Source organism: Apostichopus japonicus, chromosome 17 (genome assembly GCF_037975245.1).
Source record: "Apostichopus japonicus isolate 1M-3 chromosome 17, ASM3797524v1, whole genome shotgun sequence".
NCBI lineage: Eukaryota > Metazoa > Echinodermata > Holothuroidea > Aspidochirotida > Stichopodidae > Apostichopus > Apostichopus japonicus.
This window is the reverse complement of record NC_092577.1, coordinates 21,160,076-21,179,390: the sequence shown is the minus strand read 5'-3', so window position 1 is coordinate 21,179,390 and position 19,315 is coordinate 21,160,076. Positions and strand designations below refer to the sequence as shown.

General features: G+C 40.4%; 1 protein-coding gene across 1 annotated transcript; it reads left to right on the top strand.

The window, feature by feature from the left end:
* The first annotated feature begins 8,601 nt into the window (after positions 1-8,601).
* LOC139954892 (uncharacterized) lies at positions 8,602-13,533 on the top strand. Its single transcript, XM_071954868.1, has 3 exons — positions 8,602-9,184; positions 11,614-11,714; positions 13,144-13,533. Exons 1-3 carry the CDS (start codon positions 8,913-8,915, stop codon positions 13,215-13,217), a joined length of 447 nt encoding a protein of 148 aa, XP_071810969.1. The 5' UTR covers positions 8,602-8,912; the 3' UTR covers positions 13,218-13,533.
* The last annotated feature ends 5,782 nt before the right edge of the window (positions 13,534-19,315 follow it).

Sequence of the window (19,315 nt, the reverse complement as noted above, 5' to 3'; positions counted from 1 at the left end):
GTAATACACTGCTGCAGAAATCTGACAAGCTGTGATGTCACATCCTCACAATCTTTGTTTTTTATTGTAAATATTTAGTGACATTTCATGACTTTCAACCAAAAGATATGTCAGGAGATGTAATATTTGTGAAAGGAAATACTGCAGATTAAAAATCTGCAGAATCTTTGATTATATTATTTTAAAATGTGTTAAAAATGTAAATAATTTTGAAAGAAATATATTCACAAATGTTACGGAAGTGAGGATCTGACTTCACACCCTCACAGTAAATCTTCTTCACCAGTCGTTTTCAAAGAAATTTGGATATCTTGAAAGTGTAATATCTCCTAAACAGAGCATGCTATCATGGTAGTTTCTTCACTGTTCTGTTTGTCTTTGTCACCCACAAAAAGTAAGCAAGTGGCAATGCAACACATTCGCCTAGCGGCTATCCAAAAATAATATACAATGTCAAAAATACTTCAACCAACTAATGATACAGAACAAGTTTCATAAATTCAACTTCTTAAGTGATCATGTATTTATTGAGGAGGAACTTTCTCCTTAAAAGAAAAAAGAAAATTAAAGCTTGGCTTAAAGTTTTGTAATATTGCTTTGTTACATTACTGCCTAAAAACACATATGATTTTGAATACTTAGAAAGAACGTATTGCTTTGGCAGAATCTTTACCCGGTGATGACATATACTAAATTTCATTTAACTCCTGAAAAGTTTAAGACTTTCCAATGTTGCGATATCCCTGGATCTCTGTCAATTCAGCCTTAATTGATATCATTACCAGATATTCTTTTCTCTACAATAGAGTGACGTTACATCTTCTAGTCTGAAGAGCTTTCCCACCTTTATATCACGGAATTATAATTTAACATTTATCTTTTAAAAATACGAATTCTGAATTGTCCCTAACACGAATATTGCGTAAAGGATGTTGACATGCGGTCGCTGACATTAGGTTGTGCTACGTGTTACTGTGGAAGTAGGTGCAAAAACTATCCTCAAACAGAGCTTCAGGTCATTAACTCAATGTGAGGAGAGTGGCACTGTATTGGAACAAAATATCCAATCATATTTGCTGATAATACTTTGTCCAAATACAATAAACTAAATATGTTGCATAAATTTATAAGTAAAGTTTGTTCTATATACCCCAACAAATGGTTACACACAAACATATATACATTCCTACTCCAAAGCTATGATGAGCACATAACTTTCCTTTATGCACACTAACCTCATGTTCACTACACCAAACATATAATCACTCTCTGCCAAAAGTACCTTGAATTATTTTGCAGTGCTATAAAAGTCACCATCACAATCCTAGCAAACGTCCACTTTCATAAGAAAAGTCAATAAAGGCGTGACTTTCATTTTATCCGACACAATGGAAAATTACTACACAAAATGAAACTGACTTTTGTGCACCTCCAAAAGTATAGTAACTTTAATGTGGTTGCATCCCAAAAATTACTTATACAAAATAGATGAATATAACAAGCTTGTACTTACAATGGTGCCAGTTCTTAAACTGCCAGACGAGCTCTGCAATACAGCTATATTTTGTCCGGTCAGGTGATGTACTTCCAACTCTGCCGACAAGCTGCCCTATCCAGGACACTACATATTGTATGAATCTGGAGTCCCAGGGAATAATTGTGTTATTAGCTTTCACAGTTAAATGCCAGTCATAAATTATAGTATGCCAGCCCAGGCTTCAATACAGGTATCCTTTAGGATCCTGTGGCCCATGATATGAAAAATCACAATAGTTTAGCTCCGTCCTTTTCAGCTAAGAGACATAGCATGACTCAATCCGATGGTGGTATTTTGGAGAGTGAATAAAAATCTTATCCAACACTCACTTCCCTGGCTGGATGTGATGTCTCGCATAATTACTAGTGTAACAATTAGCATCACCTGGCAATACAATACATTGTCATCTTTGTAGTGTTATACCGCTTAGTCCTTAGGGTACTAAGAATAACAAAGAAAGGATGAGCACGATTCTTATAGTTATGTCTGTTTATTTCATGGGTTCAGCGATCTTAGACAATAAGCCGTGTGAACATTCACTAGCATGCGTAAGCTGTGTCCCATTGCTCACAATGTGAAAAACATAAGTACCGTATAAAGATACTTCAGAATGATTACATTACAATCTTGACTATGCCCTGACCTGGTGATGTTTCTTTTGTATATACTCAAACTATATTAAGATTATGCTACCCTGTACTTTTGTAGTGAATGGAGGGATTGGGGTTTATGTAAATCGTCCTACATCCTTGGTCACTACTTTCCATCAACAACAACCAGGGTTGACTAAAAGTAAAAGTTACCTGACAAACTTTCTAAAATAAACAGCTGACAGATTGACTTCTTCTGTCATAAAAAATTAAAATTAACTAAATTCTACTATTCTAACGTGACAGTCTTTTTGTGCTCTTTCATACAAAATAGACATGTCAAACACCTGAACCATTCATGGTATTCATGGTATCGCGCCACACTACTTGTGTGAACTTCTTCAAAGTTTACCCCAACTCGCCTCCCCGTCTGCGCTCTAGCACCCAATCTTGCTCTCTATGCACCCTGTGTCCAATAAATCTTATGGCGAGCGATCTTTCCAGTACTCCTCAAGCCTCTTTTGGAATAAACTGCCACTCAACATAAAGAATGTCGTGTCTGTGGAGATGTTCAAAACTGTTTTGAAGACAATTGTTTTCATTGTTCTATTTGTTATGTTTACTGTTATCGTATATTGTGTACATATCTTTCACATTCTTTTGTCCAGCGCGGCGAGACTAAGTTGCGCTATATAAGAACTGTTTATTATTATGATCCACATCGATATGGGTTCACTGGGTTTCCATTTCGCCTGTTTCCTACAAGATTTCTAACCGCAGGCGCGTAGCCAAGGGGTGGAGGGCGAAGGGGGAGGGGGAGACCCCCCTTGAGCATATTTTGTGTATTTTTTTATGATATCGAAGTTTTCTAGTAGCCGTTATAAGAGGTATTAATATTTGTCTGAATTTTCCCAAAATCCCTGACCAACATTCTTCATCATACTTCCCTCTACTCCTGCAATTTTGACCGGTCTGTTAGGGGGTTGAAGGTTTTTTTTTCTATATTGGTTGTCCATAGATGAAATTTTGTGCAACATTATGGGTATGTTTTGAAGTGAATTGATTATTCAAATAATGGACTTAAAACCTTCAAAAGTGGGGCTGACGGGTACGTAGAATTACCTACAGAAGCAATGATCGAACATGATGTGTGACTGCTGACAATCTTGAAAAAGGTTACGGAAAAACTTGGTCCTCAGGCAAAAGTGTACATCTGGTTGGTTATTTTCAAGCCCGAGAAGTGCCATTTTCGGTGATCTGGGTAGCTATCAAAACCATAAATTTTCTTCTACGCTGCGCGCCAACCAATGGTGGCGCTCCGCGTTGATAGTATTTTGGGGATGAAAGTTGCTACGCCCCTGCACCCCAGCGAATGTGCCCCCAATATTTGAAATAAATCGCCGCCCCTGAGTGAGATCATTCATGGCTACATCTCACTTACAGGGAATCTCAGTCGATAACGCATTGGGATTGTACTGTGTGCGATCATAGTTGCTACATCTTGCCAGGGGTACATGACAAATTGGGATTGTACGGGTGCCTTCATAATGACTACATCTCTCCTGGGGTACATCACAAGTTGGGATTACACGGCAGCCATCTTAGGGGGTACATCTATACTCAGTGTAGCCGGAAAACTGACCTCGCGACCCTCATTATGTTAAAAGAATGGTGACGTCACGATTTTGAAATCCAACCCGTGCAATGCTGTACATAAAGAGCAGAGTTCGATTGTAAAATTATCGAAGTTTCTTAACTGTTTTTCGCTAAATAAATATTCAATATGACGGGAAATGATTTACCTTTCCATATATGAAATTAAGAGAAAGTTTTATCTAAAACAGAAAGGCCCTTCAACTACGGAGTGATAACATTTGGTCGTGTAAACTGGTTAACTCAGTGAAGTTAAATACAAATACCAACAAAAGTTTCCAACATCCAAATTCTCTGGCCAGTCACAGATCTTTTGTCAACGACGGTACTACATCGTTTTTGTTGCGTTTGAGAATCCTTCGTTTCCCTTTGCCTTTTTTGTTACGTTCTGGGGTTGGTTTCTTTTTTTCGCCATTACTGGCCCGGATCCTTTTCCAATAACCGGCCAAAGGCGACACGCCCTTCTGGGGTGTATACTCAGATCGGTGACTCTCTTCGTAGAATCAAAGAGGAGGGTGGGCCAGATGTTCTGCTGAACGTGGCCCACTCTGTTATACCCACCATTGTTTCGTTCAATGCGCGCGCCCGTGTGCCCGTCGGCTGGCCAAACCGCCATCCCTCCGGATGTGTGGCGGTCTGTGTGTTGTAAGTCACTAGATAGCGGTCTCCGGGACTTGGCGTGGAGGATTGCACATGGGGTCCTCATCACTAACCATTTTCGCCTACTCAGGGGCGACTAGGTGATGGGATTTGTCCCCGTGTGGGCTGTAAAGCCATCGAGACTATGCAACACCTTTGCTGGAGTGTCCCTTTGTCCGGTTGGTGTGGGAATGGTTTCCCGCCTTCGTTATTGGTCTTGTTGGTTGCACACAGTGGGTCATTAGTAGTGATTTTGTTTTGTATGGTTTGATGCCCCCTGTATGCCCAACCTGGCGGACCATGCACGGCTTCCCGACACTGCTTTTCGTAGACGCTGCCGCAAGCCTGTCGTCTACTATCGAGACGGCGTTCCCCGGATGAAATTTGGAGTGAGTTAGTTGTTAGGTGTGGGGGTTTGTGTGGTCCTTACATAAAATGGGTTAGGGTTAGTGAGAGATTTCTGTTGTGTTTTGGGGCTTGTTACACAGACTGTCATTGTTGTTGTTTTTTACCTTTGGTCCGTATCCGTTCTCTTTGAACAAAAAAAGCACACATCGTTCGCATCGCGGCCATCTTGTCACTTACTCTCAGGGAGCAAAGATCACCCTCAGTACCCTTTGACACATAGCCAATGCGTGTTACTGTAGCTAGGCATGGATTCGCTAAAATGGGACCCATTGCTGTTGTATAAATCAAATCGCCTCAAGGCGGTCGTATTTGATTTTTTTTCTTGTCGCCCAGGAAAGAACCTGGCCACGAAAACCAAACGACTGATTCGCTCTCAGCCCCAGTCCCCTTGCACCGGGACTGTGACTGTGTGATCATCGTCGGGTGTGCATCACCATTCCCCTCGATATGGAACAGATACTACACATGATGTTAGCCATAAGGTCGTATTTCAGCTTTTTTAAACGGAGTTTATTTCACTTATAGACTTATTCTTTCAATACTTGCCATAGCTTTCTTGAAGGTGATCTTGCTGAATTCCATTTCATACAGAGGTTACTGCAAAAATATAACTTTCGTGAATCATCCTTGTATTTTACTCCTAAATACTTTTTAAGAAAGAGTCGCCCAGGAAAGAACCTGGGCACGAAAACCAAACTACCAAACGACTGATCCGATGTCAGCCCCAGTCCCCTTGCATCGGGACTGTGACCGTGTGATCATCGTCGGGTGTGCTGTATTTTACTCCTAAATAGCAGAGTACTTTCCATTCTCATCAGCTTGAAAAAGAGTAACTTGTAAGGCACTTACTTGTTTGGCTCTAAGATATATAGATATATGTGTGAAAATGGGGTGGGAGTTGGTGGGGGGGGGGGGGTAGCAGGAACTTGAGTTTCTTATACTGTGTCATTTTAGGTAGGAGCAAAAACTTATTTCATATTCCTTTAACAGATCTGCGGGGCCCAAAATACTTTACATTTAAACCTATTTTAATTCTTTCAAGTACTTTATACTTAAGAATAAACACAATTTTGAGGAAAGCAACGATCGGAATAACACAAGTTTGGGTTTTATAACGAATATCTTGAAAATAAAAACAGATTAAAAAGAGAAAGGTGTATTAGCATTTCATTTTTCCTCATCTTGTCCCAAAAACACCAACGTGTTAAAATGTATTTTCAAATGACTTTAATATCGAAAAACTTTGTTGGCAGACAGATGGACGGATAAAAACACAGACATCTACACATACTAGCATGAGCTTCAAATACAGCAAAGCATTGTAATAAAGGCTGAAGGCAAGAAAACATTACTATGGAAGCGTTCGAAAAGTATGTTAATCATTAAAAAAGAAAGAATGAATAAATGAAGTAGACTGGCATCAATGTTAACAGCAACCAAAACTGCACGAGCACATCAAGAGTTATTTGTAATGTGATCTCTTTATAATGTACTCTCTTTATAACCACTGAGGTAAAATCTTGGAGTTTTTGGCAATTGTCATACATGCTTCACACAATATAATAGTTTCACAAGTGAAGAAGATACTGGTATAGAGCACACGTTCAAAGTTTTTGGGAAATTGTAGTGAATGGATAGTATTTAGTTACTACTAAGACGAGACAAAATGAAACTTTGAAGACATGCAAGTATAACAGATCTCTGTTACCAGTAATACATGAAACACTGAAAACTTTATTTACACATGTCAACAACTCACATAGCTATTTCCTTTTCTATGGGAGCAATGGAAATACAGTTGACTAACAACACGATGAAAGTCTTTCGTAAGGAATAGATGGCAAGTAAGATACTTGTACTGAACGTTCTTGTAGAAGGTCAAAAATAAATATAACAATGATTTACTGTACACTTTGGCATATCACATGTTTAAATTTCTTACACAACAAAGTTTAACATACATAATTTTACTTCTCTGTTAAATGGAGACCTTGGCAGTAAAAGTAATGAAAGGTAAAAATACTCGACAATAATAACAATTTGACACTTTCCTAGGTGCATAAAGTTTGCACTGGAAAGTTCATAAAACGTATGGCTTAACTTAATACTAGACAGAGGTAGCTTACACTCTCCACAAAAACAAAGAAAGGCATATGTAATAAAATTAATGCACTGTTTGCATCAGGCTCTTATAAACAACATTAATATGACAAAGAGGTACATGGCAAGTCAGCTTACAAATGACTATAAGCCTTGTGTCAACCATCCTTTGTATGCAAAACACCAGAACAAAGAAAAAACATAACAAAACCAGAATACATAAATGCATTCGGGTTTCGATGAAGCAGTTTTGGTATGAGAGGTGTGTCACACATTTCAAATTCTGAAGCTTGAGGGTTAGGAGGATATCACACTTGCTTTTGGTTGCAAAATAAAGGCATCATATAGAGAGAAACAACAAGTTTTACAGACAAGCATGGTACGTACACAGGTACATACATACACGTACACACATATATAAATACATACATACATAAACAGTATGCTATGCAATCACAGTTGGCATATTGCTAGCCGGTTAGCTTGTGATCACCAAACAGGATTACAGTACACTACTCAGTGGGTGGTTGGGCGATTTGTCTGTACAGGTCGGTGGGCGTATGTACTTTTTTTTGGCTCGCTTGACCTGAGTTTCCTTTGTAAGAATGGGATGGTTTGGGTAGTGCCGTTTGGCCGTGACGTTTTGTATCCCGTATGACGGGTCACGTAAAAAGCACTACTCAGAGGCTGACAACAGATAAATCCTACAATGAGCAACATGCTTATGAATATCAATGAATACTGTACAAACTGCAGTGCGCACAAATACATTTTTGGAGGCTTTCAAATTGGGTAAGATATTTAACATTTTTATTTTGGAAGGGACAAGGAATTCAATGCTATAGGCAAATCGTACAAGAAGTCAAGTGTGACTAATGACATTTTCCAAATTGGTCACAGCACCTGTGAAATATATTTTTGTTAGTCACAAAGAATGAAAACTACAAATGAAATGGATCTGTTTCATCAATACACGGTATCTCTAAATCAAGAGGCGAATCAAAACTGTCACTAGTGCTGTAACCATCAAAGGTAACATTTCCAGGATCGTGTATAGAATTTTGATGATTCACCGGATGTTTCATCTGAATAATCAGGGCATGAATCACTGCCACTTGATGTTTGTGGCAAAGTTGATTTCTTCAAGTGACACATTGTGACAGTTATTGCACATACAAAATAGAGAACATGGTTTTGAAGCCTTCTTACATTTGCACCAGTTTTGCAAACAGCCTTTGGTACACTTGCAACCCCCCTTGAGCATTCTTTGATTTGAATCCACCTTGGAAATATTTTCTTGTGTGTCCCATACAAAACTAATTATGTCTCTTGATATAAGCCACCCATGAGATGTAACAAGGGGAACACTAGCATTGCTATTGCAAGCTTCAGCCCACGATGTCAATGATATTTGAGGGGCGGAATAACCACTGTTGAGCTTTGGAGGGCGCTTTCGAAGATGAAGAATGGCAAGTCCCCGGGTTCGGACGGGCTTCCGAGGGAGTTCTACCGAACCTTCTGGGCAATAATAGGACCCGACATCAGAGCCGTCTTCGAGGACGCCTTCCAAAACGGACTGTTAAACCAAAGTCAACGTCTGGGCATGATTACTTTGCTGCCAAAGTCTGGGGACCCCTTGGATGCCCATAACAAGCGTCCGATCACCTTGTTAAAGGCGATATCGCTCGTAGACTTTTTTTTTGAGGGCGCTGGCATTATCGAGGTTTCAGCGAGGTATAATGGGACCCCTATTAATCACGTGACCTCGGTGGCAAATTTAGATCAGTGAATAGCACAGGCAAGCGTATGCGCAACAAGCCCGTACCCATTGCACACATAATGTTATAACACAGCATTTCAGTTTACTGTACTGTTTACCGCATAGGACTTTCCGTCCTCGATAGTTTGTTGTTTGTGTGCCTTTTGAGTAAAGAATACTGTACGATTTTCGTCCAAATACATTCGATTAGAGTATTGTGACAATCATGGAAAAAGAATCAGGGCAAGAAGAATCGGGCGAAATAAAACGACCTTATCCTGGAACGAGCTTAAGTGGAGGAAGGCCTTTGTTGCATGGACCTGACAAAAACAGCAGTGCAAAGGAACAACAACGACGAAGAGATGCCACGAAGATCTATCTTCTACGTTCCTATGTAAGCTGGCAAATGGAGAAAGAACTCTACAAACATGTCCATGATTTGACTTCTGTGAGCAACGTATATTTCGCAGGACATTTGCTTCAGGATCACACAAAAAGGTAATGATTTGCCAAGCTAGGCTAAAACTGTATAGGGTAGTTGTCCTAGGTTACATAGTTCGGACACCCCTAAGAAATACACGATTTCACCATGATAACCTACAAGCAAAAGCCAATATCACTAAAAACTACGAAGCTACAGTTATTTCCTCTCCAAAATGACCTGTGTGCAAGTATGTACGTATATATTTGTCAATAAAATGAAGATATAGGAGTTTTGGGGTAAGCTAAGCTAGGCTAAAACTGTATAGGCTAAAACTGTATAGGGTAGTTGTCCTAGGTTACATGTATAGTACAGTACAAGTACAGAATACTGTCAAGTTCGGACACCCCTAAGAAATACACGATTTCACCATGATAACCTACAAGCAAAAGCCAATATCACTAAAAACTACGAAGCTACAGTTATTTCTTCTCCAAAATGACCTGTGTGCAAGTATGTACGTACATATTTGTCAATAAAATGAAGATATAGGAGTTTTGGGGTATTTTAAGGCTTAGGTGTTCGAACTTCGCAGTGTCTAGTATGCTATTGTATTTGTAACATACATGATTTGATATGCCTAGGCTATGTAACTAGGCCTATCATTCATTATTTTTCCAATGGGCCTAGCGTATCCTAACCTTATCATACTTATCCTAGCACAAAGTAGCAGTAAGTTGTATTACTGAGTCAGCATCATCACTGTTTGTGAATGCTTGTCATGAAGATACTGTATACAGTTAAAAATGAAAGTATCCTTTCTAAAGAAGACTGACTCATATTTATGCAATGGAAAGCTGGGCCTTCTCATCACCAAAAAGTAAACTGTTTTTGCCTCAACAAATTGATGGAAATATATTTTCTAACCACTAGGCCTAGGTGATCTGTTCATCCCCACCCCCTCCAGGTTCTAAATTGTTATCAGCTGTCCTTGTTTCAAGAAGATATTCTTGTGAATGAGCATTTGAAAAAAAGAAAGAAGTTTGAAGCCTCATCTTTGCCCAGTCATAATTAACTAGGCATATATAGAACTAAGGCCAATTGTAATAAGTATCTGAATTTAGTGTTCAAAGTAACTGCATCCCCTAATTTTGTAATATGCACCAGTGAGGAAGGCCTACTGTGCTGTACACGTACAACCACATGGACCTGCAGTTTTTCCTATAAAAATAATGCATCTACATAAATACTTTAGAATCACTCCTAACTGATTCACATGTTTCCACACCGCTACATATGCATCTATACCTTAGGTTTTTCTAAGGTCAGCCACAGCCAGCATATACGCAATCAAGTTTTAATGGTTCATTTGGGCAACGGGGTGTATATGTTATCTACTGACTCAATCATGTGTACATTTCTGCGTTTGGGATTTTTGAAGGAACCCAACTGCTATGCAAGAACTAAGGTAAATTAGCCTCACAAATTGAGGGAACATATTAGTACATATAGCTACACCTATATAAACCTTTATATTGCCATGCCTGGAGGTAAGAAAGTACCAGTTTTTTGTGTAGGCCTGATGCTATAATGTTGTGATAAGTTATCATATTTTTATATATGGGGTCCATCCATGCCAAATCAACAGTGGCCTCCACGCCCACCCTCTCAGAATTGCCTGAAATTGATATGGTGTCTTGCGATATGTCTCAAAGGATTAAACTGGGCACAAAAAAAATTGGAAAACTTTTTGGTTGCTAGGATACGGCCCCGCCTAGCAACCAAATCCAGATTGCATTTTAAGAGCCCTAAATGATCTCATGTTTAGTGTTCAAAAATTATAATCTATTAAATTTGGTGACCGTAACTATCTCTTGTGGAGAGTAATCTAGCGTTAATGGTAGTCTGAAAACTAGCTATGCATGTAAACAGGAATTTTTCACAATGGTGGGCTTATGTCATGGAGTAAGCTAGCATCTCAATTCTCACTCATGAAACCAACTGCTCACATAAACAGGAAGTTTACACAGTAGGTAAATAATGAGTGTACATCAAACTTTGATCAAAAGACTGGACATCTTTTAGTGATATGAAACCAATCAGTTCACTTAGACAGGAAGTTTACATAGTAAATTGTACATTGACATGTGAGCTCAGGTTGTTGAGCAAGCAGTTGGGCAAGACAAAATTATCCTCACAATTTTCTTGAAGAAGAAGAGAAGTTGAAGAAGAAGAGTTGAAGAAGAGTATGAAAGAATATATCATCCTTATCTGGGTTTAAATGATTGTGGGTTAACAATATGTTATTATTGAAATCTGCCAAAGTGTTTGTTTGTTACTTTTCTCTTTCATATTTTTTCTTGGGTAGGTATGATAAAAACATGTTTGTTTGTAATGATTTGGTCATTACCAGATTCATTACGCATACAATTAAGCTTGGGGTGTACAGTAAATTTACTATTTCAGTTATATGATTTACGGACAATTTTTTTGTTTCATTGAACAGGTGTCAAATGCATCTTTTCCAGAAGGATGCCGAAAGTCAAACAGAGGCATTCTCAGCAGCTGTCACCACAGGAAGATCAGTTGACACTCAGAAAGGAGAAGGTAAATGTATATGTTTATCCTTGCATGAATAACAGACTGGAAGAGCAGTGCTAATCTTATATCTGATCTGATGTGATCAGAAAAATAATACAATTTCATTCTCATTAAATTCCTAAAGAAAAGAAAAAAATGGTAGCATATTGCTCATCCACTAAAAAGCGTACATGTGTATGAGAATTTATATAAAAGTCAGTGGGCCTGATATTATGAGGATCTTCTTTAGAGGCAAACTGACTAGTAACAGGAAATTCAAGAGACACAATAGAGCCTGGTAATGAGAGGACATGGTGAACACAAAGAAAGAAGTTAATGGTGTATTGAATAAAAGGAGTCAGGGAAAGCAGAGGCATTTAGATAAACTGTGGAGTACAAAGCGATGATTAAGAAAGGAGAGAGGGGGAATGAACTATGGCAGAATACAGAGATGGAGCAGGATTAAGTTAGCATAGGCGTAGGAGCCTCATTTGATTTGTGGGGGGCTGAAACGACTTGCCCGAAAAATATATCCGAAATTTTCGCGCGCTCCGCGCGCGATCAACATGTTGTTGCGCATATCATATAGGCATTCATCGGTTATTACATCACATTCCAATAACATACAATCATTTTGCGTCTTATAAGCCTCCCATATTGGTTAAAATTATTGGGGAATCTGTAAAACAAAAATTATCATAACAATATAAGTTTAAAACATTGAAAAACACATTGCAAAATATTCTTCTTGCAGTAGGTGCCCGAAAAATTCTCAACTAATTGGCAAATTTTCACCAAAAAAAGTGAAAAACAAATTGCAAATTATTCTTCTTTCAGTAGGTGCCTGTAAAATTCTCAGCATATTGCCCAAATTTTCACAAAAATATGTGAAAAACACACTGCAAATTATTCTTTTTTTAAGTAGGTGCCCGAAAAATTCTCAGCATATTGCCCAAATTTTCACCAAAAGTTTTGGTTGGGGGGCTGCAGCCCCCCCCCCCGCCTCCTACGCCTATGTAAGTTAGTCATGTCCTTCTTGTATATTGAGCCCATTCAGTTGAATGGTGCTAAGGCATTCCGTCAACTCTCTCTATCTCTGCTGTGGTGTACTATGTGTGAGATGGTTAGTCTACGAATATAGTTACCTGTTGGGACATGTCTTACTTTAATGGTATGATTGGGGAACTGAAAGTGTTCCCCTACTGGAGTCTCCATTTTCATTGTATTGACCTGTGACTAGAACTGCTTATTGAGGGTGGTCTTGGTTTCACCAACATACTTGTAACTTCAATGTCCTCTAAACTCAATGACACCATTTAAATTGAAATATCAGTTTCCAGTGCTGCGAAAGTGTGATAAGTTCTAAACAAAAGTATATTTTTAGTCACAGCCATAGTAGCTATAGCAGGATATATACTTGCAATCTAGTAACAAATGTTTTATGTAATCTTTACAGATACTTCTGATCCAGTTACTTCAACACCTCTCAAGAAGCCATCTGCCATGTTCTCTGTCCAATGTCACCAGTAGGATTAGATATGGAGCAGCATGGGAGAGAAACCTCAGACCATACAAATACACATTGCCACATTTACATGATCCTGAACAAAAGAGATCATACATATGGCAGGGGCAAGCACTTTTCCCAGACTTTTATTGACAGGTTGTGCGACATTCACGTTGGATTAGCAGCTATTGATACATCTGCATCACCAGATTGAGATAAATTGCTTTCGTCCATTTTGTTCGATAGTAGCTATGACTGTGAATCAGAAGCTTGGCCACCCTTTAAGTCAAGGTGGGCAAGGTTGGGGAAATTCAATCAAGGAGTAACAATCAGAGAATGGCCAGCTTTGTAAATAAAATATATAATATAAAATATATATAAATATCTGTATCGGTTTATTTATACTGGTGTTCATATCCGTTGCCAGGAGGCAGGAGGGGATATGATTTGAACGTGGGGAGGGTGGGGAAGGGGTCCCTTTCAAGTGTTCAAACAATGCTACATTTTACATCTATCTTCTTGAATCACATGTATATTAAACACCCATATAGACACGATCAATCAGTCCTGTCTCTCACCTCCTCTCATGCACTGGTGTATTTATTTCCTGGCAACATAACAGTTAGGCACAGTAAGGGTCAGAGGTCATCACAACTTAAAGAGTTGTGTGAGTCCCTGTGGTCTCTTACATCCTTGTAGCAGTAGGGAGAAGAAGCCTAATAGATCAGAAACCATGATTATCTTCTGTTGTGTCTTATTTTCCAGCATCCTTGAAACATTATATCCTTCCCCTTTGATTTCTTGATGTCATAAGCTGTATTTATGTAATTCCAGTATTGAGATTGTATATTCTTCTTGTGTATTTGACAGTATCCCAGTGATCTCCGTTTTCTGCTCTTGGTTTTCTTTTCTCTGTATTTCATATCATATCTATCTCTACCCCTAACCTGCATCTCCACACTTTCTTTACTTTCTTCCTCCATCCCTTCATCTGTCTTTCACTCTTTCTTTTTTTACCTCTTTCCTTCCCTCTGTTTACCCTGTATGTTTTAGTTTGCCGACTTCCCCCCCTTACATCTTACCCCCCTAAAAAATGTTCACAAGGTTGACAAGTCTCCCCATGCTAGTCCCAAGCTATACACCTTTGTTGTGGTGACCGTTCACTATACTTGCGGATCAAATGGAAAGCCCCACCCCTTACTTCCCAGTGTCGTGAATCGGCAAATGGAAGATTATTCGGAGTTGTTCGTGATGGTTCAATGATCTTATAGTCAGGCATAGGCCTATATGGTTCTCTTTGTCCTTCATTGTCGTCGAAGTTTGAAATAAATTAATCGTGCTAGGAACTTCCGGGCAATGTTTAATTTTCTGTGGCAAGAAAAAAAAGCTCCCCCCCCCCAGTGTCCCTCCTGGTTGACTACAGCCTGTACGCCTATATGGTCACATAATAGTATAGATAAGTATGAGCCATGCAGACAGCTTTTTTTTTCTTTTTTTAAATTCAATCCAATTTGAGTTATAGTTTCGAGTTGTAATTCGAGTCAGTCGTGATGAGGTGCCCCGTGGTGGGGCTGGGTAACCCACCCCCAACCCGTTGCCGACTTGGCATTTCTTTGGGAGCCGTTCGGAACAAGAGGCAGGAAAATCAATACTGGAGTACAGTACGCTGGAAAGCAATAAACTGACGTGATTTAGAAAAAAAAAGAAAGTTGTTTGCTTTGACTGCAGATGTTCAGCGAGTCACTTTTCAATGGAAATAACTTTTAATTTATTGTTCATGTACTTATTCCCTTTTTGCCAATCCTTTCTAAAGAGGGTGGAGCCGCCCCTTATGGCAACGTATTTTCGTTCCCTTTTCCGTTCAAATTTCGTTTTTTTTTAAATTCGGGTCAAAGAAGTGCAAGGACAGGGTTTACGTGCACCGGTTAGGAGGATGGGGTGCAGCTAGGGCAAGTGTTCTGTGATCGCCTAAAGGGCCCGTTGTCAGGAGTCCAAAAATAATTAAATATACATATTTATCTATATATGGTTTATGACATAAAATCCTCCTGATATATAACAAAAATTTATATATAAAATATAATGTAAGTTGTGACTGTCTATGTGTAATTAATACCTAAATTGGCTGAAATACCAATTGTTCACATATGACGGACTTGACCATACGTTTGATACCCAATGTTGTAATCACTTCAGTCAATGTTTTCACTCATTCGCGTCTGTCCTTTTTGTGACACGAGTCAATGTATCAGACATAAACTTCACTATAAGTTTCTTGAGCTGTGAAAGAATGTCGGCTCGCAACTAAGGTTGCAATATTTCAAATACTTTACTCAGGTTAGTACAAGACTGGCGCATCTGTAAAGGTTTGGAATACACTGTTTTTTACAGTAAAATAGTACTGTACTTCTATAGGCTAAACTTCTGATATTCGATACAGCATAAAGCATGCAGAGCTTTCCAAATCAGTGAATCAACTACGAAATAAGGGCATCCGAACAGTTCGGACTTCGACTGTTCACCATGTGGGCCTAAAAGAGTAAAAAGCAGGGAACCGCTAGAGTAGCAGCTCCCTGGTCAAACTATTACACCTATACTGTACAGCTACTACAGCCCACTAGTTGTGAAAAGTTATGAACGTAAAACAAACCACAGAGTTTTGTATCACACAACACACACGAAAACGTGACGTAATAATTTACCGCATACTACTGACCAGGGAGTTTTTCCATAACAACTCCCTGTACTGACACTGCCCACAGACAAGAAACTATGCAGGAATTTCGCCAAGGCCACCGCTTCAGGTAACCAAACCCGTTTATTGCTTACTAGCCGTAAATGCGGGATTGCTGAGAAATTACGAAACAACAGCGACGAACCGGTAGAGGGTAGTATTGATATTATTTTTGAATCGGTTGGTGTGAAGGACAGAATTAACGAGGAAATTACGAGCGATCCCACCTTTAAATGTGGACTACAAGTTGCTGGCTAAGGCTTTGTGCAACCGCCTTGCACTGGCTATGCCGCATCTTGTTGGTGATCTCCAGACTTGTGCAGTGAAGGGTCATTGCATCCAGCAGAACTTGTGGTTGATGCCCGACTTGACCGACTTTGTTATTGAGCGTGATCTGCCATGTGCATTGGTGTTTCTTGACCAGCAGAAGGCTTTTGACATGGTGGATCGCGGTTTTTTAATGAATGTATTGGAGACGTTTCAGTTGCACCCGGTTTTTCGTAAATGGATTTCTGTTTTGTATCAAGAAAGTTTCAGTTCTGTTATCGTAAATGGGTTTTGTTCGGAGGTTTTTAACGTAGAGAGGGGTGCCCTCTGTCTCCATTACTTTGTTTTGTTTAGCGAGTCCCTCTCTCGTCTTTTGGAAAGGGACTCCAAACTTGTTCCATTCGTTGTGCCAGGGGGTGCCAAAGTGAAATGCGTTCAATATGCAGATGACGTAACGTGTGTTGTTTCGAGTCTGGGCTCCTTTCGTGCCCTTTCGCAGGATTTATCTATCTTTGAGAGAGCTACCGGGGAGAAGTTGAATCCGGAAAAGACGAAGGGCCTTCGCCTTGGTAGCTGGAGATACAGAGACTTACCATTCGGTGCGCCGTGGTCGGATCAGAATATCAACATTATTGGTATATGGTTCGGCTACGATGCACCTTGTGACGTCACCTGGAACGAGAGGGCTGAGGTATTTTGAGAGCAGGCTCGAAGCCTTTGGCACCCGCTGGCTTTCGATCCTAGGGAAAGTCACCGTAATTAATCGTTTTGTTTCGCCCATCTTGTGGTACCCGGGCGCGGTGTATCCAATTCCGCGTCCTGATGCGGTTGGAGAGAGCGATATTTTCATTTATTTGGTCGGGTGGTACAGAGCTTGTCAAAAGGGCGGTGATGTACCAAAAACTGGAGAAGGGTGGGTTAGGGGTGGTTCATCTGGGAAGTAAATTGACCTTTTTGTTATTTAAGCAGTTGTTTGTAGCGGTAACTGACCCAGGGTTGCCTTGTTCATATTTTGTACGTTTTTGGGGCCGTTTGCACCTGCGTCGATGGGTCCCGGCGCTGTTTAGCAACAGAGAACCGCATAGTAGTACTCCAAACAGGGTGGTGCGTGTCATCTGCTCCGCTCTGATTGAGTTGCCCCCTGTTGACCTGTCACAGCCGGCCCTCGTTGACAGTTCCTTGCGGGATAGTGCCTTGAATGCAACTTTTGTCCAGGGACGTCATTCTGCCGAAGTATGGCGTTCGGTGCATTCAAGGCTGAATGGTTGCAGGCTCCGTGATCTCGCATGGAGAGTTGCACACGGTGCCTTGGTGACCAACCTAAAATGATATCATTGGCGATTGGGTGATGGACTGTGCCCTAGGACCGGCTGTGACAGCTTAGAGAGTACTGCTCATGTTTTTTGGCCTTGTTGCTTTATAGTCAACTTATGGGAGTGGTTCCAGACCTGGACCGATCGTGTTACGGGAGACCGTTCATGGTCGGTAGGGCAGGGCTTTATTTTATATGGGCAGGGGCGTCAATGCGATTTGAAACGTGGGGTGGACGTAATCGATTCGATTATTGCGGCCGTAAGTACTATCTAAGCGGACCGCCACCATCGGTTGGCGCGGAGCGTACAAAAAAAAATTTATTCTGGCAGACCCCTCAGATTGCAGGAAACGGCACTTCCCGTGCATTATGGCAGAAAGCAACACCCCTAAAATTGATAAAAATTTCCGGACATTTTTTATTTTGGGAAATATTCTCGAAGGAAGTGATCGCCATTTATTCCTAAGTTTAGCAATTCCTCGTCTCCCAGAAGCGCCCAACATTTAAGATATCGAAACATTTTCGTGTTGGCTGATCCATGATCACCGCCCGTAAAGGGCGGCGGAAGCACTTTTAATCTGGGGGGTGGGGCACCGACATCAAAGGGCACTTTGCAGCAATTCGATTGGACTGGTGCAGCCTTATATTTAGTACCCTTTACAACTCTTACTGTATTATCTTATTTGTGTACACACTTCACTCCATCAAGGCCCCCCCCCCCTCTCAAGGAAAATATGCATACTAGCACTGCAATATCCAATGTGCAAATTGGGAAACAAGGAACAAGTTTTCTTTTGAGACAAAATGAGGCGAAATCATGCTAATTGCTAATGTAGGAATCTTCCGAATTAGAGTTTATTTCTTGTTAATATCTTAACAAGTTTGTTTCATTCGAAATAGCTTTGAGTTTGACCCACAGAAATTCAGTAAGAGTCAGAGGCGTAGCCAGGAGTTGCAAAGTTGTATGCACGACTATCTGAGCGGAGCGCCACCATCGGTTGGCGCGGAGCGTAGTAGAAAATTTTTGGTTTTACAAACCCCTCAGATGGCCGGAAAAAGGCCCTTCCCCGAGTGTTCATTCTGGTTCCCTGGCCTCTTGCTAACTTGAGACACCTCAATTTTTATGTAGAAAATGGGCACATTTTTAACCTGGGGAAAAGTGGGGGCACGTGCCCCCCGGTTCCGCCGCCCTTGCCGCCCATGCCCGTGAGAAGTGGTGACTGGGTGAAGAAAAAGCCATGCCGTTTGAAAAGATGGGCAGAAAAAGTGAAAGTAGCGAAACCTAAGGTAAAACGCGCGATAACGAAGTGATTATTTTCCAGGTTAATTGGGACTGTATCAAACGCGAGCTTAGGACAAACATATTCAAAGGTAATGGCATTACTAATCCCGATATGTCGTCTTTGAGGTGTGTGGAAAATCCGCAACGACCATCAAAGAGCAATTGAATATTTAGTCTACTTTTGGATTTCGAAAATTTTTTGGGTTTCAATTATGAACACATTTTATGACACCTTTAATTTTTTTTGAGGGGGGGCTGTGCCCCCGGGCCCAATGGGCACGGCGCCACTGACCCAGGGCCTCAGATATAGGCCCATTGCAGGGGTGGGCAACCTTTTGAATGAATGGGCCAGATTTTAGGAGTTAAAGATTGACAGGGCCGCACCTAACTGCTGCTGATTTCAAACCTTTCATTCCGAGGACGTTCAAGCAATAGGTGTGTGTACTTAATCTGTATTCACAAAACCATAATGTCAATATAGTCCTGTTGATAATTAATGGTGATAATAGACCAACCTGACAGCATC

What these genes read in the sequence shown, in the direction of transcription:
- LOC139954892 (XM_071954868.1), top strand. Translation starts at nt 8,913, where the DNA reads ATGGAAAAAGAATCAGGGCAAGAAGAATCGGGCGAAATAAAACGACCT. An exon ending in CTTCAGGATCACACAAAAAG is followed by an intron (nt 9,185 to 11,613) that starts GTAATGATTTGC and finishes TTCATTGAACAG; the next exon opens with GTGTCAAATGCATCTTTTCC. An exon ending in TGACACTCAGAAAGGAGAAG is followed by an intron (nt 11,715 to 13,143) that starts GTAAATGTATAT and finishes TAATCTTTACAG; the next exon opens with ATACTTCTGATCCAGTTACT.